The 23,825-nt window shown below is 50.7% G+C and overlaps 1 protein-coding gene across 1 annotated transcript in view; it reads right to left on the reverse strand.

Annotated features, from left to right (window-relative positions):
* COL27A1 (collagen type XXVII alpha 1 chain) overlaps positions 1 to 23,825 on the reverse strand; it is a 165,651-nt gene that overhangs the window by 98,904 nt on the left and 42,922 nt on the right. The window contains exons 9-13 of the mRNA XM_044439980.1: positions 23,242 to 23,295; positions 20,671 to 20,715; positions 17,015 to 17,068; positions 15,094 to 15,138; positions 377 to 430 (exon numbers count right to left, since the gene is read on the reverse strand). Of these exons, the coding sequence (XP_044295915.1) occupies positions 377 to 430; positions 15,094 to 15,138; positions 17,015 to 17,068; positions 20,671 to 20,715; positions 23,242 to 23,295 (252 nt within the window). The remainder of the gene's footprint in view (positions 1 to 376; positions 431 to 15,093; positions 15,139 to 17,014; positions 17,069 to 20,670; positions 20,716 to 23,241; positions 23,296 to 23,825) is intronic.

Raw genomic sequence — 23,825 nt, forward strand, 5'->3', positions numbered from 1 at the left:
CTCCACCATCTGCTGGAGTCCACCCAAGCCCACATCCTCCTTCCCAGTGACTCCGTCCAGCCACCTCATCCTCTGCCGTCCCCTTCTCCTTTGGCCCTCAATCGTTCCCAGCATCAGAGTTGGGTTAGACTTATTCTCATCAGAACTAGAGCAGAACAGAAACGGAGAGGAAGAAAGCGAAGGCAGTTGGACCTCACGGATTTGTTTCGCCTGCTACACATTTCACTAAAGCATTTAGCTTTTGATAAAAGAGATGGGAATGAGAGGAACTTAACGCACCAAGTGGGGCCAGTCCCATCCGCAAAGAGACCGTCTCCTCTCGGGCCCTAAAGAAGCGATGTCTGCTCAAAGCCAAAGAGAATTCTTGCCAACTTACTGGGTTGCCATCCATGCCTGGAGGTCCGCGTTCCCCAAAATCACCAGGAAAGCCCTGAAAGAAGGAAGAAGGGGGATGGGGGGAAAAGGAAAACCCCGTGTTACAAAACAGGAGAGTACATGGACAACCAGGTGGCAAATACAAGATACACAAATATGGTACATTAAAGCCTTCAATGAATAGATAAAGACGTTTTCAAGCTCAGCACGGCAATCCAGAAAAGCTGCCGAGGGAAGCCATTCCTTCGTCCGTGCTGATGGCTGTCAAAGAATGGGCATTTCCCCTTTCCAGCAAGCCCCAAATTCAACATACACTGCAAAGGGATCCAACATTGCCCAGAGAAAGGAACACCACCAACAAAAATAAAAGCAAGGGCAGAGGCAATATCGTAGCGGTGCCACACCCACAGTCGCGACCCCCACATGCCGGGGGGGGGGGTCACGCAAGCTCCTCCCACGCATGGCAAGCTGGTCTGGGGCGCTGTGCAGCCTGCCTGCCTGTCCTCTTCCGCGCCTGAGAGGCCCAGGCTGGCTTAGGGGGCATGAGGCAAGGCAGCACCGCATGCAGCTCTCTCCCCCAGCTCCGGGTTCCTGGCACCTGCGGCCTGAGGCACTCTACCTAACAGCCAGGCTGGCCCTTTCCCAGCCAGCCCATGCAAGCGTCCAGTGGGTTGGAGCTTCCAGTGGGGCGCCCCCTGTTCCAGCCAGCCTCCTCGCCAAGTGCGATCCGGTGGTTGGGGGTGCTACCCCGAAGATCTGGGCTCTAGCCCCCACTCAGCCACGGCACTCAGAGGGTGGCTCTGGGCCAGTCACAGATTCTCTGCCTGACCTGCCCCACAGGCTGGCTGTTGTGAGGACAGAGAGGAGGAGAACTTGGAAAGCCACTTTGGATTCCGTGCAAGAGGAAGAAAAGGTGGGGCGTGAATGCAAAGCGAGAACGGCAACAACAGGCAGCACGGAGACCAGGCAAGCAACCGGCTCTCAGAGACACCAGCTAGCTTCAGATCATTATCAAGCTTCCAGAAAGCGGCAGACAACTCGGCCTGGTCCCCTGAAGACGGCTCAGGGCACTCAAAGCTTCTCTCGCCACGCAAAGGCAGACCAAGGGGGGATGTGTCCGTGGCAAGACTTGGCTAAAGCCTTGAGAAGAGAATGGAAGGAAAGGAAAAATATTCATCACAACAGAATCTAAAAAAGGGGGCGGGGGGATACCAGCTTCAGCTGGAGGCATCGATAAGATGTGGATGGGGTCGTTCCCGAATCTCAGGAACGGCCTCAACATGATCAAAATTAAACTGAAAGGGAGCCAAAGTAGGCACCCATGTTTAAGCCCGTTTTTGCATAAATACAGATCATCTAACAGAGGAGGCCTTTCCAGCCTCCAAATGCAAGCACATTTCTAACCCAGCACAAATGACCTCAAAGACTGCTGATTGAGGCTCTGCCTAGAATGTCGTCTTCTCCTCCGCGTAGAATGAAAGACCCTTTCAGCTGGTGGAGGTACAAGTAACCTCTTCTTCTGGCTTTCTCCTATTTGTTAATCTGATGGGCACAAGTGCGGGCATTATCCATTGTCCAAAGACGCTGATCTAAATACTGCTTGCTCCTCCAAGATGGGATCGTTAGCCCCCCGACCAGCCCTCGCGCATGGACCAAGCAGAAATGTGGCTCATTGTGCATCTGATGGAAAGAGATGTCAGCTGATGGACTGGAGTCGACCTCCTTCCCTGTAAACGGCGATAACGGCAGTCCTATTTTGGCCATCTGGTATTTTAATAACAAGATAAATAGCTTGGCAGACACGTGCATTTGTTTTATAAAAAGCTCAGAAAACTAACTTCCTGCCAAAAATTCAATTAAACCATACATCTCTCTTTTTTTCCCTACGAGGAGGCATCAATCCATGGCTACCATCTCTCACAATCAGCCCCCAAATCGATCTCCTGCGTCACTTTGTTGAATGCAGCATTTTCCTTGGCATGACTTGAAACAAGTTTAGACGTGGAGATTAATGCATGGCAACCCGTATTCGTTGGTTTCCAACGAGTGACACCATCTTTGCCTCTGGCTTCCAAAACTACTTGGTTCCAAGACCACTTCTGGTAACGAACGCTCTTCTCCCACAGCTTACTGTACAGCGTATGAGGATGCGCAATTGAGAATCCACAGTGAATCGCAAAACCTTCCATTTCTCCAGATTCCTGGCACCTCCTTGCATGCTGGGTTGAAGATGGTGGATCCATAATTTCCATTACGCCCAACCGCTATGGTCCCATGACAGCTGGGGATAATGGTAGTCCAATAACAACTGGAAGCCAAAAGGAGTCCCATGTGGGGCTATCGCTACAATATATAAATTTTAAAATAAAATAAAATAAAATAAAGGCTGAGACCAGGGCTCAAGCAGTTAGCAGCAAAGGAGATTTGGGAGGTAGTGTGGTGTTGATTATCTAGATTAAATCAGTTCCTGCAGGTTGCAGGCAACCAAGAGATACACAATACAAGCAGAGCTGTGTGAACATTCCAAATCTCTCCTTGCAAGCCTGCATGTGAATGGGAACCATTTTCTCCCAAAATTTTGGTAAATTCCCCAATTTGCCTCCTCCTTTGCAAAAATGTAAACTTAAAGAAAAGGAAGCTTCTTCGGTATACTTCTTCTGCAGGGGAGCAGAGAGCCCTTGCAGAGCGAGGTGTCGGAGTGAGGCCATGGGTAGACTTCATGCAGATGGGGTCTGGGATAAACCCAAGAGATGCCAGAGAACCCCCCATGGAGGCAAGGGAGGCAGAATCCACCCATGTGGCCTGCAGTGCAGCTGCTTTTCCCAAGTTGCACCGATTACGTGGCCCGATTTCTTTTCTTTACTCTAATTGCTAGGAATAATTAGACACAGGAAAATACAGACTTGAAATGAAAATCTGCCATCCCCCACCCCTGACGAAAGTGCAAAAATATACATTTGGGGGTGTTTGCCTATGTCGAGGGTCCCTGTGCGTTTATTTATTATTTCTGTTTTGTTTTTATTTTGCTTTTCATCCTGCCCCATTAGACATCATGCTCCCTGCATGTCTTCGGGGGGGTGGATGTGAGCAGCTGTGAATTTCTGCCAATAATTGCAAAGGCAAATTCCGATTGTGTCAAGCGATGCACAACAGACCAAAATGCGTCAGATAACCTGCAAAATCAAATAGTTTCGGGGATGTCCGGGGTTAATTCCTGACACCCCAGTTAAAATGCTGAGGCAGGGGGAGATGGGGAGGGCCCTTTCCTATCCAAAACGTTCCATGGGTGGGTGATCAGCGAGCCCTCATGCACGTGCTCATGTTCTAAGGTTTCAAGGTCAGATATTTCTGCTCCAGTCTGCAAAAAGGTCCCTCTGTTTACACAGCACACCTCACCGGTTTACCGTGTTTCCCACCTGCCGTTCTACAGAATTCGGACTCACACTGCCTGTGTATTCCCCGCCCTTTAGTGCAGCAGCTGTGTGTCCGTCTTGCATTGTGTGCCACACACACAAGCAAGACGACGCCAGCGCTGCCGCTTTCGCATGTATTTGCTTTGGGTTGCTGGGCATGGCTGCAAGCAGGAATGCTGGGCAGCTCCCCAGCTGGGCACTGTGGGGCTCCCAGCCTGCTCTCGCCAAGTAGGGAGAGGCAGCAACGAACAGCTTGCTAGAATCTGTACATTCATCCTCCGCTCTTTGCGAAAGGCTTGGGTTTGGAAAGAAAAACAATTAGGAAAAGAACAGGAGAGGCATCAACGCTGCTGGCACTTTCTTGTTTAGATGTTAATTGCCCGTTTAGTTTGCGAGAAAATCTCCACATCGGCCAGTCCGATGCCCTCCAGATGACGGCTGGAGTGGACGGGCACTGTGATCCCAAATAGCAGAATATGTTAGCAAGGCTGGGCCGTGTCCCGAGCCATTGTAAGTATCGGCTTGCCAAGTTCCGTACCTCTTGCATCCACATTCCTTCAGAAATTCCTGAATCCAACCATTGGGAATACACTGAAGGATTATTTTAAGCAAGTAAAAATTAAAGCCTTTTTTCCAAATTCAAACTATGACGATCGACTGAGGTTTCTTATCATAAACTGATCGTGGTTATCACACTGCATTTATATCCTATTTTCCTCTGATATCCCAAAACCCTCCTTTCTCAACTGGTGACCTCCAGACTTTTGGACCTTATCTCCCAGCATTCCTGATCCTTGACCCCGCTGGCTGTGCCTGATGGGCACTGAAGTCCAAAATGCCTGCAGGGCATTGAGCTGCCTCAAAAAAGCGCTTGGGGAAATGCAGATTCTTGGGATAGCTAATTTAGTGAATACAAATGCTTAAAATAGAATAGAAATCCCACATTCCAGTTGAGATTTGACATATTTTTCTCAACTCAACCATGATGGCCAAATGCAGCTGTGTGGAAAAGAGGGACTGAAATTAGATAGCCCAAATCGGTCTATTTTCACTCCAGGCACATCACTGCCTTTTAGCTCACAATCTATTCAACTTCTGCACCGGGTTGCCAATTTTAAAATTCCGTACATCATACATATGCAAGCGTGTACTTTGATATGCATCCGCACGCATGTTTTCTTGCCCTCGTTTGTTTGGGGGGGTTTTTTGTATTTATATGTGGGATTTTAATGATTGTAAGCCACCCTGAGGCTTATGAGAAGGGGGCGGCAAATAAGCTGTCTAATAATAATAATAATAATAATAACAATAATAATAATAAATGTGTCCTCTGACACATTTAGAAATCTGCCAAGAACTACGTTGCAGCTTTCTGAGATGGGCCAGTATGGTGGACAGTAAGGTTCCGACAAAGATCTAATTCCCCCCAAATCTCTAGGTCGGCGAGAGAACCTTGAGGAACCATCACTGGTTTTCCTCCTGGACCAAAACGGAGGCTGGGAGCTGGATTCAAGATACAGCTGTCCAACTCTGTAGAGCTCCGTTACTGATTTTAATGGATGGAAGTCAGAATGTCGGACGAGCCATGCTGGATCAGGTCGAACCAAAGCAAGGCTGACGAGGACTAGGCCTGCGTAAGCCCACTCAACAACCAGGTGCCCCAGTGTGAAATGGCCCTGTGACGCCACCCTGCAAAGGCACACCTCCCCCGATATTGGAGGAACACAGACCACCCGGGCGAGCAGCCCCGGTTCACTTCCTCCCCCGTGAATTGGTCCCGCTCCCTTTCAAAGCCAGCCAAGTGGACGCCCACCGCTAATCGCTTTGGTACAACACGCTCACCAACTTTAAAGCAAGCGAATTCTCCCGCAATTCTTTGGACCAGCTTCTCCAGAGAAATGCATCCGGCTGTTTCCCTGTGTGTTTCCCAGTTTCCCGGCCAGCCCTCCACAACTGAGATCACTCATCAGCCCATCGTCCTTCCACCGAAGCCATCTTGGCGACATCGTATGCGAATCACATCCGCTGCAGCTCCGTTTTCTGGCCAGTACTTAAGTGGATTTTTTTCCTCTCTGCAAAGCAGCTACATGGCATTCTTGCTGGTGGAATCCCAGGGTGGTAGAGGTGTTCGCTGAATGGCGAGAGTGGTGGGAAATGATCTGGCTGTGAGTTAGGCTTCTGTTGTTGTTAGTATACACTGAGAACATGAAGATCTAGCCAGAATCCACTTGCTATTCTTCCTTCCCATGCTCAGCCCCCGCCAGAAAGTGCGACAAGCCAAGGAGGAGTCTGCAGACATCGTGGAAGGCTACCAGCTTCTCTGCTCAACGCTTTTCTCTACCTAGTTCTTTGCACAAGGTATGAATGGTATGCAATTCTTAGTGCAAAGTACACAGACTTTGCAAGCCACGTGTGTGGATGCAGAATTCTGCTTGCACAACAGGTACATGAGGAGCAGCCAGTGTGTGCACAAGGGAGCCTCTCGAACTCACTTGGACTCACCTCCTGCCAGATGCCCATGTGAACGTTCAGGCCAGAGAGGAAGAAGCCAGACTCCAGGGAGCCAAGCTGAGGAAATTCTATGGATTCCCAGCCACAAACCAGGTTCCTCACACATCGGTAGTGTAACATAGAAACAGAGCGAGTCAGAAGGGGTCCCTCGGGCCATCTAGTCTGACCCCCGGCTCTTGCCAAACATTTGCCAAAGCTGCCATGGTGAGCCTGCCCCTTTGCAGTAAGTAACCCATTTTGTAATCATTCCTCTGGGACCAGTGGAGACATTTAACGATGAGCCACCTCTAAAACTGGAGGTTGGTGAGGAATCTCCTCCAGCGTCCATCAACACATTGAAATATCACCATGCTCAGAGAGGGAAGCCTCTGAGAACAGGAGGCCTTTGAAAGTCGGCCCAAGATCAATCAGTGGAGAACAAAGTCAAGGCAGTGTGAGAAATACGCACCGCTCGGGGGTGTGAGAAGGATGAGGAGCAGAAGCCAGAGAAGTTTCGATGTGGCCTTAGTAGGAAAAGAGGGCTGTCGGGGGCCATTCTGTCAGCGCAGTGGGGAAATCAGCCCCATCAGTTTCCGGACACCTGGAAGCTGCATTTCCTTCAGCAAAGAAGCAATGGGAAGCGGGGCTTCTTGATCACGTCTGCTAAATCGGATCGTTCCATCAGGTTTTGCCTTTTTTCTGAACCGTTTCCATTCCTGCTGGTTGTTTCAGAAGTAGCATTTTACTTTAAGGCCTGGTGCCAGTGTTTCTGTTTTCTCTGTTTCCTTTCTGAACCTTTCTAAACCATCTAATGTTGTTTAGACTGAAAGCCTAAGGGTGGGGGCTGGCTTACTGGAGAACTTGATAAACGCTTCCCCCCACACACAGCGTTAGACACATACAACCCACACACCAAACTTTCTGTCCTACGATTGCACAATAAACCACATTTAACCAAGTCATCCTCCAAACTGCCTTCCATTTTGCCCGCACCGTGGCAGCCAAATCAGGAAATAAGCTCTCTTTTCCGAAGCACTTCAGGATCCAAGGATTCATCACTGAAGCCCTCTGAGGAGCACTGACAAGATCCATTCGATGTCTCCCAAGAAAGGAAGCTGAGAGGCTTATAAAAGACTTGGTCTTCTGGTGGGAGCCTCGCAGCAGCTGCAGGACCTTCCTGAGTTCGGGTGTGTTCCTGCATTCTGTAACTTTAGTCTTAACTTTGGGTTTGTCCTTTGGTTCTGACAGATTCAATGGTCCTAGCCATGGGTTTGACCTCATCACATCTGGATCGCCTCAAGACTTCTTCCCAAGGTTTATCCCAGTGTACATTCCCTACTCTGAAGCTGACTCTTAGCTAGCAGGCATGTACACCTCCCTTTTAAAAGATAAAGTCCCTAAAAAAATAAGCACAACACTCCCATAAATGCACGTTCAAAGCGGGTTAAGTCTCACACTGAGCAGCTCATCAGCAGTAAAAGCTAATGCACGATGGGTTGCAATGGCCAGAAATTGCAGGGAAGCAATTTGTGAGTAAGCTTTGGGAGAAATTTCATAATAGAAGGAACAGCTCCACAAAAGAACACGCTAAATGGAGGAATTTCAGCACAGGCTGGAGGACCATCAAACATGGACGACGTCATGGAAAGAGCTCTGCGGGGGCAGCGAGATGAACATCATGATCACCAAGGCCCATTCCTGTTCTAAAATTTGGATCCTATGATGGGAAAACAAACCTTCCACAAATCCATACACAAAGAGTGTGAGGCTGCAGAAACGCAATGCAGTTTGGCACCAGTCGAAAGACAGAGAAGTCACCCAGCCCTTTTTCTTCAAAAGCCCCTCGGAAGGTTAGGACGCCAAAGCGCCGCCCTCTGTGCATGCAGGGCAGGCGCCAAAAGTCACAAGACACTCACAAAATAAATAAATAATAAAGACGGCCTGTGATGTCGCTTGTTCCCTCTGTCCTCAGAGCATCACTGTCGCAAAACACGGCATGTCCATGTACATGATGGCCATTCTCAGATCAGGCAACCATGCGCAATGTTTTGTCTTTAGCAGCACGGATGGGGAAAATGAGGGTGGCCATGATTTGTGGAGCGGGCCACGCGTGCCTCGTGTGGAAATGCCACACAGAGGGCACCCAAATAGGCTGGGCTCTTCCGGCAAAACGTAAACCTGGCATGACTCCAACTCCCCCCGCATTACTCTAGCGGGGAAAGAGGTTATCTGGCAAATGCCTCCAGCAGTTCTGGCCGGCCCATCACACCATTTGGCTCCTTCTCCAAAAATAGGGTTTTTATTTTCCTGTTGGCTCAGCCACGGCGCTTTCCGAGCCACCCACCCCTCAGGTCTCGCCGGAGAAAGCCAATATCTGCCAGTTGGCTGCAACCAGGTGAGCCGGTGCCCAGTGGACGTTCCCCATGGGCACGGAATCTGCAAATCAAACCGTTTTTTCACTAAAAGGGGGAGAGCTTGCAGAGGTGAGGGATCACGTATGGGATTGATTTAAAGCAGAGAGAAAAGACAGAAAGGGAATAAAATAAACAACCAACCCCCCAAAGCTTATGTTGGCCACATCCATCTTGGAAGGATTGCTCTCGAAGTAACATAGCTTTCCCGTTTCCAAAATGAATGGGGCAGTCAGAGTCGAACAGACTGCAGCCTGTGGGAATTGCAGAGGGACAGGTTCTGCAAAGGCAGAAAGCAACAGCATCCACACTCAAGACCGAGCAAAATCCCCCCCTCCCCGCCCCACATTATCCACCCATCACGTCCTTCGATTCTTAAAAACTGCAGCCCCACCACATGGCAGGTCATGAAACAACCATAGAACCAAATGCTACATCTCTGGCCTGGGGAACCAGCAGCTCCAAACACAAAAAGCCCTTGCAAGAGGTTGACAGGACAAATCCTGATCTAAGCACCCAACCGCCTACTAATCGGATCCATTAGAGCACATGGGGATAGGGGGAACTTCAAGTGGTTTCCATTTCAATGCAGTTTTTCCTTTTTGAGATAGTGGGCAAACCGGTCAAATTTGCTCGCTCATTTACCAGGGAGCTCTCAATTCAAAACACAGCCTGAAAATTGTGTCTCTTGGTGAACAGAACGTTCCAAAAAGCACAACGTTAGGGAAATATTATGCAAAAGATGTGTGCATTGGGAGAGAGGCACACAGAAATGTTTCTGAATGTTCCTACAAGCTTTAAGAATAATTGTGATGACTGAACTGAGCTTAATTTCAGGAAAAGGAGAAAACAGATTAAAGTGGCCTCTTTGGCAATCCCAAATCCAGACCCATTGGAAGGACTTCAGTAGGTGGAAATACTCTGCTGCCTAGGATTGTGATCTTTCTGTCTCCAAAAGTTGCAGCAACTAGATGGCTCTGAGAAGCTCAGCTGTTGGGCATAGATAAGATACACATCCCCCGATGAGCATCATCCAGTAATGAGGAGGACAATGGCTTGGAGCATGGGTGATGCACAGCCTAAGAGCCATCTCCAACTGGGACATCTGGACTGGGGCTTCCCTTTCCCTTTGGCTCAATCGTCCATTCAAAGGAAGGCTGCAGCCAAGAAATTAGAAGGCAGAGACTTGGAAGGGCAGTGATGAAGGAACTAGAAAAGGTCATCAAGCAGAAGATGGTTTCTCTAGCCAAGAACTTCCACCAAGGCCAAGATCTTCCACATTCTTGCATTCCCGATCACTGTGTTTGTGTGTCAAAGCTGGACAGCCAAGAAATCTGGCGGGAAGAAAATGGATGAGCTCGAAACAGGGTGTTGGAGGAGAGTTCTGTGAATACCCTGGACTGACAGAATGCCAAGCAGGTGGGTTCTAGATCCAATCAAGCCAGAACCTTCCCTAGAAGCAAAGATGACAAAACTGAAGCTTTCATACTTCAGGCACATAAGGAGAAGGCAAGACTCCCTGGAGAAGCCCCTAATGCTACAGAAAGTTGAAAGCAGGAGGAGGAAGACCAAATAGGAGATGGATCCATCCCATAAAGGAAGCCAGAGCTGAGTTTGCAAGAACAGGATATTTTGAACGGCATTCGTTCATAGGGTCGCCCTAAGTCAGAGACAAGTTGGCATCTTGGCACAGCAGTGCTGTTCCCTTTCATGGGCAGTGGCACTGAACACAAATCCTGCATCTACCTGTGCAGCTTAGCTGATCACAAAAGCAGAAAAATGAGCGCCAATCCAGACAAAATTGGTTCAGCCAGGGGAGTGGTGGCAAGTTTGGAAGGGCTTGCACCTGCCGCAGCATTTCCCGTAGCCACACCCCAAAGAGAGTGCAAAACTGCAGGCTGCTGGCTCGATCCAGATGAACAAATCCATTCTAAAGCGTCTAAACTCCACCAGCGGCGAATCCCTTGCCCACTGCGTTGCACGCTGCCCTCAAATACCTCCACAACAAGGCTATCTTGCATGAGTACGCTTAATAAAATTGCATTTATGCAATTTTTATTGTATCCGTGTGCTGTATTTTATGAAGTGTTGTGAATTGCCCAGGGAGCGTTGGCTACTGGGCAAAATAGAAATAAAATCGATTGATCAATAAAAATAATAATGATAGGATTGCAGAGATACAATAAACAGCAGTGGCTGGCCGTTCCTCACATTCTCACCCTGCCCTTTCCAGAGTCACCTCCTCCTTCATTGTCATCGTTGGCTCGTCTGCTGATCCAGAAATGTCACCTGGGAAAGCCATGCATGCATTTGCTGCCTTTAAGCCCCTATTTACTTGTTAGTGTTTCAGAAGCAAAGAAAGGTATCCATGGGTTTCTTTAGGTCTTATCATTTAGAGGGTCTTCATGAGACCCTGATTTCCATAAGACTGCATAATTAGTCTCACATCCACACATCAGGTGTGGCCAAGGAATGCAGAAGAATCCACTCCCTTCGCATTACCTAAAGTCGTTCTTTTGCACCAATAGGCAAACCAAAATTCGGGTGTCCTTCAAAATCCACATATTTTGCCATAGCATTTGTCAGCCACCAAACCTTGCATATTAAGGAAACATGCACACACCAGTGCAGCTTGCAGTGAAAATCACAAGCAGTGTGTCCACGAAATTGCATGCAGTTGTGTGTTCACTAGGCACAACTGCATTCCTAGAACATTAAATGTGCATTAAATTGTGTGCAGTTTTACCATAACTATTGTTTGCATTATTATTTCCCGGCCTTCAAGAAAAGCCAAACTTAAGACTGGAAGGAAGCAAAAAATAGAAGGGGCAGCGCTGGCTGGAGGATGCTGGGAGTTAGAGGCCTTTTTCTGTCTATATTTGCACAGGACTAACTGCTAACAGAAACCAAAACTGAGCTCTCTGGTTTGGTTTGGGAATAAGACCTCTCGTGTTCCTTGGGTTTTGGATCGACAGCAATTGTGCCAATTGTGTCTTTCGAGCCCCTTTCCTAATCTGACCCCTGAGGACGGGGATTTTTAATGGTGCGGTTTTCAGTTGGATGGCCGGGGAGTTGTGAGATGATGCTCTGCGGTTGATATTGTATAAAAATACACCGCAAGACACTCAGGCTACCCAAAGGAAGCTGAAAGGAACCCACGGGCTTTCCCACTGTGTGGAAGGAGAAAATAAATGATATTCTCACAAACGCGTTGCCACGGTCACCACCACCCAGGAATTAGCGTGCGCCCACTCCGTTCTGCATGCCCGATGTGTCGGGAAAGAAAGGAGCAGAGTAGGAGGCAGGGAGGGACATCTTGCTGAAAGGCCATATCCAAGACCGACTCATTATGTTCTTCTGGTCCCTGCTGAGCTGAACACCCCTGGAAAGGGTTCAACCTCTGACTCATGGCCAGTGTTTCTATTTTAATCCTTTTTCACATTCTTACATCATTCCAGAAGGCCCACACAATGTGGCCAACGAAGATCCCGCTGCTCCATCTATCGAGACTTTATAGCAATCACGAGTTGGGGATGTATCAACAACTGACTTGGAGTCCTCCCTTCGCCTCTGTTTGCATTGTTCCATTTACAGAGAGAGATGAGCGGGGAGGGGAGACAGACACTCAGGAAGGTTTCAGAAGCCCTGGAGAACCGATGCAGCACTGATCCACAGACCTGGGCAGCTCTGCTCTAGAAAGGCTCCCGGTGAAGTCCGATGATGTATCTCCTGGAAGATGCAACAGCGGTGCTACAGAAGGGCATTGTGAATGGCTCGCTTTTCTTTTACCGAGGATCGTTTTTGCTTTACTTGCTGGTGCTCCTGAAGGTCTCGAGGGATTCCAGCAAAGGAGAAGGCTTGTCCACATCTGCTACCCGATAGTTTTTTAGCTGAAGACGCAACGGAGTGGATTTGAAACGTCCATGTGCTTCTTGGGAAGCATTTCGCAGCCTGCTTGTGGGGCGCTGTGGGCCAAACCATCTGGGGGGCCCATGAGTTGCTCGCTCCTGCTCTGTGTGGACGTGGGTTGCCGAAGGAGCTGGCAGCAAAGGCCAAAGCCTTTATGCAGCCCTGAGCTCCTGGAGGCATATGGTTGTGTGAATGGAGGATTAAAGCAGGGCCGGACTATTTTTTCCTGGTTCCTCAGGGTATGCATGCTGGCACTCGTGGGGCCAGAAAGTAGGTATAGTTCACCCAAAGGGCCACGGTCCACATGGAACGAGGCCGAGATACAAGCAAATCTGGATTCGTGCCACATGCCTGGGTTTGACAGGTTACCAATCCAATCAAGCAGAGTTCTTATAAGTATGATTTAGCCTTAATGTCGACCTTTGTGCAGTTCATCCAATTTTATATTTTATAATTTTTATTAAATTTTTATAATTTTTTATAAATTTATATATAAAATTTATTATATATAATATAATATATATTATAAAATTTTATAATTTTTTATAAATTTAAAATTTTATAAATTTTATAAAATTTCATTTTATACTGGGTAAAATCCTGTGATTCTTGTATCCACAGATGTTGCTCTACTACAACTCCCATCAGCCCAGCCACAATGGTTGAGGGATATGGAGGAGGAGAGGGCAAGTCAAACACCTGACACCCAGGGGTTCTGCATTCCCATATTCATGGGATCATCCCTGAGTTTTCATGGCTCAATTGGAGTATTTATTTTTGACATACAATGCAACATTAATAGACTTTGTCTCACTTTTAAATATAGTCAAGCAAATGAATACAACGAAAGCAAAATAAATCCAGTCCTGACCACACAGTCCACAATTAAGGCAAGCCTGGTGATTGTTTCTACCCATCCACAAACTTCGCATGTCTACCTCCCTGAATATTTATTTTGCATTTTATTATTTTCACTGGGGTTGCCTTTAAGCTGGATACACGGGAGAAAGCAAAACTGTCCAAAATGTTGGACTGGGCTGTAGCTGTGCTACTGAAATGAGCTGCATCTATTTAAAATATTTGCAACGACTGCTTGTATGCTGCATGTCTGGCTGGACAGTGGAAATCAAAAGAGGAGGAGGAAAATCCTGACTTCTATAAAAGAGAACCCCAGCGTCCCCTGGGGCACGGGGGCTGGGAGAGCTCATTTGCAAGATAAAATGCTGCTATACAAGGAGGATGGGAAGCAGAAAAGAAGTTTTCCAACTTCAAAACCCTGCTGCAGTCAACAACAGTGGCTTTGTTCAGTTTACTTTTAAGTCAGAAGTAAACTTATTCCTTTCTCATTTTGTTCCTGTCTCTACGGTTCTGCTCTTGAGAACCCGCTGCTAAAACCGGTGGGTCAGTCACTCTAGCAGATGGCGGTTTCTCCTTCATTCCCACCCCTGGTCCTTTTTTATTCCAGAGAGCATTGAGCACGTAAGGAACGGTGTTTACTGCCAGGAGAGGGCCAGCCTGAGACTCTTTGCTGCCCCGACCATACCATGCAAAAAAGCTGGGCAGAGGAATCCTTCTTCAGCCCTGGGCGCCATGGCTGAATGCAGAAACGTCACTTCGCGTACTCTCAGATGCGTGGCCATCGCCACCTCCCGTGGCAGCCAATTCCAGTGTTTCAGGACACACCGTGTGAAGAAGGACTTCCTTTGAGCTGTCCTCAGCTTCCCACCCACCAGCTTCATGGATGACCCCGGGTTCAAAGGGGAAAATTTTCTCCCCTCTTCTCCACACCATGCATTATTATAAACACCTCTCTCCTGTCTCCCCTTCCTTGCCTTTCTTGCAAGCCAATCAGCCCTTTTTGGGAGCCACTTCAGCCCTCTGATCATTTCCGTTGCCCTTCTCTATCCTGTTTCAAACTCAGTACGGACTATTTTCAGGTTAGGCGACCAGAACTGAGCACAGTATTCCCAGCGTGGCCGCACCCCGATTTCTATAAGGCCGTGAGAAGGACAAGAGAGCCTGGAATCCTAGGCTCTTCTGTCCTCACTTTTGTCTTTGGTTTCACCAGGAACGTGACAGAGAGCCAAGCACGGAAGGGCAGACTTCGCTAACGCATCCGCAGCTCAGGGTGCACCACGGAAGAAAAACTGCGCAAATTTAGCCCGCTACCACTGGGCATTCAAAGTGCAAGGGTGTGAACACGTCTCAGCTGCTCCAGAAGCTGCTGAGATGTGCATGGTAGAACGAGCTTAAAAACCAATGGCCTTCACCTCAGAAAACAAAGAAAGGATGAATCAGGAATACCAGGGACACAGGAGCAGAAGCAGTGCCTTTCCAAACCAACCGTTTACCATTTTATGTGCCCTCGTGCCGTCGGACACACACAGCCAAGCAAGATGCCCACCTCCAACCTTTCCCCAAGCACCCACCCACCCACGCACCCACAATTTTTACTTTGAACAAAGTCTGCATAATAGACGGAGGAAAAACTTTACCGGCCTACCCATCTCGCCCCTCTTCCCAGGCACTCCGGAGACCCCCTGCAAAAGAAACAGAAAGAGGGACAAGGAATGAGTGTTAAAGTCTTGCGGAGGCTGGAAGGAGGGGGGACGAACGGAGCAAAACAAAATGGGAAATTAAAAGGAAAAACCGCACGGGCCAAAATGTCAATGGCTTACTGTCAGCAGCGAGAGAAAAGCAAAGCAGGAAATTGGTTCGGCACGGCCTTCTCGCCCGAACCCTTCCTGCTGAGGCTCGCAAGCGCACCAACGCATGCGTGTGCACACACAGGCCAGTGGTCCCGGCCAGGGCCAGGAAGCGGAGGCTGAGCTTAGCAGGAGGAAAAATCAAGCTACTGGTCTGGAACCAAATGAAGTCGGCTGCCAAGGCGCTCGCTAGAGAACCTTCTGTTTATGTTTCTGATTTGGTTACACAAGCATTAAATCAGTGCTCTGAAGCATTAGCAAATTTCTTAAAGGCACAAGCAGGATCTCTCTCTCTCTCTCTCTCTCTCTCTCTCTCGTCTTGCTGAAGTTTTGGACGTGCCGATGGCCCAGAGCAGAACAGACCCATTTGAGCATGTTTTTCTGGAGAGGGGATGCTGGGCTAGAGAAGGGGAGAGCTGGGTTCAGGTCCCTGGAAGGGCCAAAAAGCTTACTGGGAGATCTCAGGAATAAGCAAGCAACAGGTGCCCTCTGGGAGTCTTGGACTACGACACGCTAGAGCACAAATGAGAGTTTGCCTTGTTGGTGGGGACTTAGGGCAGCTGCAGCCAAAAACGCCTGGTGCCTCCTCTGGTCCCAGCCTGACCCACCTCACAAGGTTGTTGTGATGGCAGAATGGGGGATATGGGCCCATGCAAGCTCCTCCAGGGCGGACTTTTAATCTTTATTTATTTAACCTAGAAGTTCTTCTCGCATCATCGCTGAGATTACGCTATGGGGATTGAGGTGGGCTCCATGCCGGGGGGCGGGGGGCAGTGGTTGAGCCAGGCTCCATCCCTGGGGACCTTCACCACCACCCCCCCCCCCGACTGTGCCACCTGGGAATGGGGAGGAGAAGATGAGATAATTCATCCAAACTTTCATTCTAAAATGTTCTGGAGCTCCCTCGACTCTTCTTCAGTGCAAAAGAAGTACTCTCGCAAATTTAGATGTTGCCGAGCTTAGCTTGCTGGCTGCTTCTGCCTGCCCCAAACAGGGCCCTTTCATACTTTCCTGGGGCCAAAAGCCTTGCTTTCACTCTGGAAATGGGTGCTTGCGGGCTGTGAATGTTTCTTGCCGGATTTTGCTTAAAGCGCTGTGCAAGCAAACTCTCCCTCCTCTGCCACGGCTCAGATTGATCTCACTTGCTTTCTCAGCTCTAGGCAAGAAAGCTCAAGACTGACGGCAATATAATAAATGCAAAAATCATTTCCTGGCCAGGTCGGACAATTCTACCCACTCACCCACCTGCCTGCACACAAGTGCACAGACCATATTCAGGAGAGTCTGAATCCGACAAGCAAAGGGTCGTTTGCTCGTCTTTGGTCGCTTTGTGGCTGAGAAAACAGGATAAACAACGAGGTCTGGGTGGGAATTTACTTGCGGACCAATTGGCCGGGCAGCCACACTCTATTTCCCACAATCATCTGGCCATTTCCCAGCTTGCCTGCACCTCGCTTGCCCGCCATTCAAGAAGCCGAAGAGCTTCCCCGAAGCGGAGCGACTTTCAGTCTGAATGCTGGTATCGGGGGCGCCATTCCCCACCCCTCTTTCGTGCACTGCTTTCGGCCCTGGGGAATTTGGCCTCCAGGCGGCAAGGCAGGCCCTATCGCTGCACAAAGAGGAGAAAGCCAAGCCCCCACAGGACCGACACCGGCCAAAGAGGAGCGAGGAAGACAACGGTGGGACGGTTCCGTCCTGCCGGAATACTCACTCGTTCTCCATCAGCTCCTGGCAGCCCGAACAATCCTGGAGAGCCGATGTATCCCTGCGAAGGAGAGAGAGAGCAAAGAGTGTTTGTCCCCTCTGAAGTGGCGGGACGGGGCGAGGCATGGGGGTCCCGTCCTCTGGAACAAGCTGAGCGTTCTCCAGCGCTGGCTCCGGGGCAGCCGTGACGAGCTAAACCTTGAAGCAAGTGTATATGCCCATGGACTGCATGGTGCTGCCTTCCACGATGTAGTCCAAGGGCACATACCCTCACGCCAGGGATCGCGAGCGAGGACTCCGGGAGGAAGGCGCGGCCAGCGGGGCGCTGACCTCGGCCGGCTCGGGGTGCACCTGGGAGGAAACCGAGCTCGGGTCCAGGTTAGCCGGACAGGGCGACGTTGCCGCGGGCAGCACCTGCTTCACCACCTGGCCGGGGAAGAAATGTATCTGCAGACATCAGAGACACCGAGAATCCGCGGCCGCTGCGGCGCTCGGCAAGCCACGGCCCCGCCAGGTTCCCACAGGCCACCAGCCAGGAGGGCTGCAGGTTGGAGAAGAGGGAGCTGTGGAGTGAATCGGGAAAAGACCTTTTCACAGCACAGGCAAGAGGTGTATCCCTTAACCCGACACCGAACTCCGTGGGAATACGGGCCAGGAGGCCTAAACTTTCTCCTCTCTCTGCACCACAATCCTAGTTGAAAGGTGATCCTTCCTCTCACACCAAACCGCGTGGCTCCTTCCAAACCCAATTGTCCTGCCGGATTCTCGGCTCGCCTTTTTCTGCACTTGCCAGCCAGTCTGCACGCTCTCTGCTCCCATCACAACAACCCCAGGCCCCTCTCTGGATCGCGACTGTGGGAGGAAAGGCCCACCTCTGCAGACGAGGCGGCTGCAGAAGCTTGTAGCCATCTGTGAACGGGGCTGTCCCTGCAGAAGGCCCAGAAGCTTCAGCGAGTGCAGAATGCAGAGCTGCTGACACACATGGATTGAGGCCAGGACTGAGTGAGGCAGGAGGAGTCTCTGGGGCCATGTAGTCTGACCCCCCGGCTCCAGCCGGCTCCGCTCAGGACATGCCCACCATGTGCACGTCCAGCCTATCCTTGAACACCCTCACCAATGGGGCCTCCACGACCTCTCGTAGAAGCCCATTCCACACCCTGGGGGTCCCAACCGTCAGGAAGTGCTTCCTGGCATCCAAATGGATCCTTGGCTCCTGAGCGTTGCTCCGTTGGAGCGCATCCTGCCTGCCTCTGCAGGGAGAACAGGTCTCTGCCCACCTCCGTGTGACACCCCCCTCACGTGCCTATGAACACCCATTTCGAAACATCAGTGCTGGCTACCCGTTTGTTCCTGGGCCCAATTCAAATCTCTTTTTTCTTTTTTCAAGCCCCTTCTTTAAAACTCTACACCCAAAGCCCTGTTTATGTGCTTCGACAGGCCCCACTGCAGGAGAAATGTATATGAACAATAATATAACAAACATGCTACAACAGAAAGAAAGATCTGCACCAAGATGTTGCAGAGTTTTCCCACGGAGGGAATGTTGGTTCCAGGAAGACACAGATCCCCTTCCTCGCTGTCTTAGCTCCAGACATCCCTCAGCAACTTTATTTGCTCTCAGGAGTGATCAATGAATGCCAAGAGTACCCCTGAGCATGCACAAACTCACATCGCCACTGAGTAACCACAGTCACACCACTTCACGTTTGGAAAAATGTGTGTTTCTCACTCTGTTCTTTCTCCATTCGACTCAGAAAGAGCAGCTATGGGGATGGGCTTGCTTTCCAGGATGCCAAAGCCCGATCAGCCCCTTTTCCCTCAGGCACCCCACTGTCTCCCCCTGTGCAAGGATGAGAACCGGAGAGAGAGGCAACTCTTGCTTATGGCTTGCCGTTTCCTGGGACGGGAGGCAGCTGGGAGCACTTAGAGCTCCCAGGGGAAGAAGGTGCGCTCAGTGAGCTCCCTGCCTGGCCATCTCTAATTACAGTCGGAGAGCAGGAGGCGGTGAAGCTGCAGCTCGTCTTCCAGGCTCCCTCAAGAAGAGGTGGGGTGGGATCTCGGCGGCGGCGGCAGCCCGGCTGTGCGCCTCAAGAAACCTCAGCGCTCAGCTAGGCAACCCCACCCAAGCGGGGATGTGGCCACTGCAACTGGCCCGTGTGGCTTTGAGATGAGAGCTTGCCGCTAGGAAGGGGCAATGCAGGCAACCCTCCGCCACTAGGAAGGGGTGAGGCAGGCAACCCTCCGCCAGGCAGGCTGTTTTCAAAGCCCTGCAGGAGCAGACTCGAGTGTCCGTTCGGACTGGCCTCTGGAGCCCAAGAGAGCCGCACCAAATTGCTCTGAAAAGCAACCAGACTTCCGCTGCCTCTGTGCCGTTTTCCCTCAGTGGCAGGTCCTCTGCAGTTTCCGGTCCTAGAATAACGGAGGCTCCCGTTCGGATAGCCGGGAGCAAACGCTTTCTCCCCGGAAGGGCGCCTTTCTCCTTGGGGAGAGAAATATTCTGGAACGGAGTCTCCCTGAGCAGCCGGAAGATGCACAGTCCCTCCGAGCCCCTCAGCATCCTGGCTTCTCACTCGGCCCCACGTGGAGGCCAAGCTGAATCCGGTGCTCCGTCTTGTGCTGGGGAGATCCCTAAATTGCTGGCATGTTTTCTGACAAGCCATCCCTGCCCTGCAGAGCCCAGGCTGCCAGTGGCCCTGGCACCAGCTTCCTCCCCCGTGCTGGGGTGCTGGGCACATCGGGAACTTTGCGGGGATGCCATGGGGGCACCCCAAAATAGATCCTATGTAGGGCCGGCCACAGAATGTCCATTTCCAGGAAGGCAAGGGAATTTTCCTCTGTGGTCTCTGAGGCCAGACACACAGGTCCATCCCAGCTGTTCCTTGGCGCTGGTTGGCCGGCTGGACTGAGAAGCAGCGCTGTGAAGGAGGAGGCGATCCTTTGGCCCGAAGGACAAGCCCTGCCTGCCGGTGCTGTGGCTTGAGCCTTGAGCTGCGACTAGGTTCAAGCCTCCACTCAGCTGCAGACTGACCTACCTCGTAGGGGTGTTGTGATGATAAAAGGAACAATTTGGGCAAACGTTTTCCCCTGAGTAATAGATACATTCAGAAACAGCTTGTGAATTTCTCTCGTGCTGCCTTTGCCCTCTTCACATTTCTCTGTGCTTCTGTGAGACCTAGAAACTTGCTCCTCGTATTATGGCCAAAACACACACACTCAGTTGCCCATCAGCCACAAGTAATTTAGGAAACCAGCCTCATGGTATCTGCATACGGGTGCTTTTTTCTGAAGGAAAGCAGTTTTGGGACACAGCGTGTTTGAACCAACAAGTGGGAGGGTTTTAACCCTTTTGCTGCCATCTGCTTCTCTGCGCCATATTATCAGAAACCCCATAGCTACTTCCCACTCACAGTGCAAGATTTTGTGTGTGTTTGTACAAAAGGAAAGCAGATGTCAACAAACCCATAGCTGAAAAGCACTTTGGAAAGCAAAGTGAGGGGAGAGAAGTGACCTGGAGGAGAAATATGGTTGGACTGGTAAGAATTCTGCCCCCTGCCCTCCCCCCCCACCCCATTTTAAAAAGTAGCGTCCAGTGAGGCCTTTGAGGTCAACAGAAATGTGAGCGGCGGTGGAAAATGGCAAGGCGAGGAACTCTCTCTTACTTACCCGGCTTCCCTTTGGACCAGGTTCCCCTATCGGTCCAGGTAGGCCCTGAAACACAAGAGAAGAAGAACAAACAAAAGACAGATAAATGTGAAGATGCTATCGCTTACAACTTTCTGCAAACAGTGCCAAAATGGAGGCTCCACTGTGATGTGGGAGCTGGTCCAACAGATAGCTAGAAAGGAATGTCCAGGGGGGCGGGGGGCAGGGGATAATGATAATAATCACCACCATCATCTGAAAGCACAGCAGACTAATTTTTGTGGGTGATGACTATGCAGAAATTTGTATGTCCAACAGAGATGGGAATTATTCCATGTCTGTTCAAGATCAGCCCCAGTGGACTGTGCTGAATTAAAAAGATGCAGTCACGTCAGAATATAATGTCCTGAGCACACACATGCAGAGTGAGCAGCTTGACTGAGGAGATGGGGAAAAAGCAGTGGTGTTCACCGGTAGGCGACTGAGAGCTACAAGAAAAGCCAGGCTGGGTGTGTGGAAAATCCAGCCTTTCAAATCCAGCCTTTTGTTCCCACAGAGGCCAACTCGATGCCCCAACAGGAAGCACTGAAGCAACAGTGCACAAGCACCTGCCTGCTCATGTCCCCAGCAACTGGGCTGTAGGGGCATGCTTCCTCTGATCCTGGAGGGAATCCATGAATAGCTGCGTTCTCCTCCATCAATTTAGCTACCTCCCTTTTCCAGCCATCTAAGCTGGTGGTTATCGCTGCAGCTCATGGTAGTCAAATTCCCGAGTTTAGGAGCAAAGGGTGACCCATACGGGATCAAACCAAAGATGTATCCAGTCCAGCCTTGCCTTCTTTCAGGGGCCAACCAGACCCCAAATGGGAAGCCCACAAGCAGGACATGAGCACAGCAGCACTCACCTGCGCATGTTCCCCAGAAACCGGCACCAAGTAATATGCTTCTTCGTAGTACCTTAGCGATTTTAGATGCCCTGGTACCACCTGCCCTGGAGTGAAGTCAGCCCAGCAATGTGGGCCAGAAGAAGACATTCTGGTAAGACCCCCCCAGCTGACGACTGGCACAGGTTGGGTCCAACAACAGCCTTCAGCTTACTTCGGAAAACCAGCTGCTGTGGCCAAGCCATGCGGGAGAGCCGCTAGTTTCACACCCAAGTTGGGAATCTTAAGAGGTGTTGGGGCTAAAGCCAGGAAAAGTAGTGAACTCCAGCCCCCGACCCTTCCAGGGTGCAAAAGAGTTCAGTGTGGACAAGGCATGGGCTGCCTTTCGTGAGCAGAGCAATCAGTGCCTTATCCCGGGCCCTGCTGGCCACTGGACACAGCCCTCCCATCATCCTCTGGCTCTGAGGAGCAGCCTCTGTCTCCCCCAGGCTTGCAGAAGGCTCAGGCGATCCTATCAGGCACCTCCTCCAGCAGAGGCAGACCTGACCACACTGCAGATCTTGTCAACCTACCTAAGAAACTTTTCTTGGCGTCCATTCCCTGCTGAGACAACACCCTCCTGTTGTCCTTCAGGAGCTATCCAAGGTCCTGCTTTCTTCCTGTCTTGACCTGACTTCCTGCTTCAGTCTTGCTATCAAGTTTCCCTAGCCAGCCTCAGGGGAGCATGGAAGAAGGCAGGAATACCCAGAGCTTCTTGCTGCTGTTCCACATGGTTAAGCCAGCAGACCAGAAGCCTTCCGTGGGCAGCAAGATGTTCCCAGGTCTGGGGTGCCCCACCCACTGTATTGGTTCCCTCTCACCAACCCAGAAGAACTATGAAAGGACTTCCCACCACAGCTGAGGTTTTGCCCAGGTGCCACCGGCATCCAGTGTTCCCAGCTTGCAGCTCCTGGACCTTACTCTCGGCAGCTACCTAAGCTTGACTCGGCCAGAATCTGGCTGGCCACGGCTGGGGACAGTATGCTGGTCTGGGATGGATTTTTTCCTCTGATCTAACAGGACTCTCCCTCTGTGTGTGAACAGAGCTGGACCCCTTGCTTGTAAGGATGTCAAGCTGGCCCCATAGGGGCAATTCTCAGAGTTAGGGTGGCCACCTCCGAATTCATGGGGGCTGGCTGAGCGCCTGACCCAGCATCGCATGGACACACGGGCAGGGCAGTCTGACTTAACTGCAGCTGCCCCACAGCAGAAGCGCATCTTGGAGGGGCTGCAGCTCAGCTGGACAAGCAGCTGTGCCCTGGGAATCTTCTCTCTCTCTCTCTCTCTCTCTCTCTCTCTCTCTCTCTCTCTCTTTCACACACACACACACACTCAGTTCGCTTCCCACAGACCTCTGCAGCACAGGGCAGAGAAGAGGAAAGGATTTGGCCAGGGAAGCTCTCTTTGTGCTCAGCGGATGTCTCTCCACCCTCAGCCCTACCCAGGAGGCGAACCTTTTCCTGAATATATTTCCCCAAACATAAAACAAAGAGCATTTCAGGAGCATTCTCCCTGAGAGGCTGCCTTTCTGCATGCGAGGAATAGAGGCAGTGCAAGCCCAGTGGGAGTGGGCCCAAATCGACTGGGACTGAGGGACGCAGTCATCCTCTACCTGCCTGCCCCCCGCCCCCCATCCCTGTGCTGCACAGCACGGTAAGATTTACTGCACCTGCCTGCCAGGATAACCTTTGGCACCCGGGTTTCCGTCGAGCCCTCGTTCACCCTGCCAAAAAAGAGAAATGGGGAAGGGGAGGGAGAAGTGGGAAGAATTCAGTCTGGTTGCAAGATGTATCGGGGCCTGTGACAATGCCCTTTCATCCAGCTTCCTTGGCCCAAAAGCTGGGATGAAAGGGCAAGGGAGCCACGGAAGCAGCTCAGGGCACTGATCAGCCCAGTCGCTCCTTTGGTCTCCCTCCACCTGCGGGCCTTTCTTTTCCCAGCACCCCCTTCCCCAGGGAATTGCCATTCCTTTTGGTTTATTTCTGGAAGAGCAAGAGTTTTCTTTTTCCTAACATCCTTCAAGGTTTCCTTTTCCCTAATGATCGCATGCACTTCTGCAAAACCTGGTGACTGCCCCAGGCCTTCTGCACATGGTCAGTGTCATTTCGGCCTCTCAGGTAACAGCGCAGGTTGCCTGGAACATCAAAATCAGACTGGATTTTAAAAGGCTGAACCGAGGCAGTGAAGTCACACCTTTTCACGTCGCTACGTGGATCCAGATCTCTTTGCTGTGGCAGAGCAAGAGCCCTGGGG

The sequence above is a fragment of the Varanus komodoensis genome, unplaced genomic scaffold, assembly GCF_004798865.1.
Source record: "Varanus komodoensis strain SLA01 unplaced genomic scaffold, ASM479886v1 scaffold36, whole genome shotgun sequence".
In the NCBI taxonomy this organism is placed as follows: domain Eukaryota; kingdom Metazoa; phylum Chordata; class Lepidosauria; order Squamata; family Varanidae; genus Varanus; species Varanus komodoensis.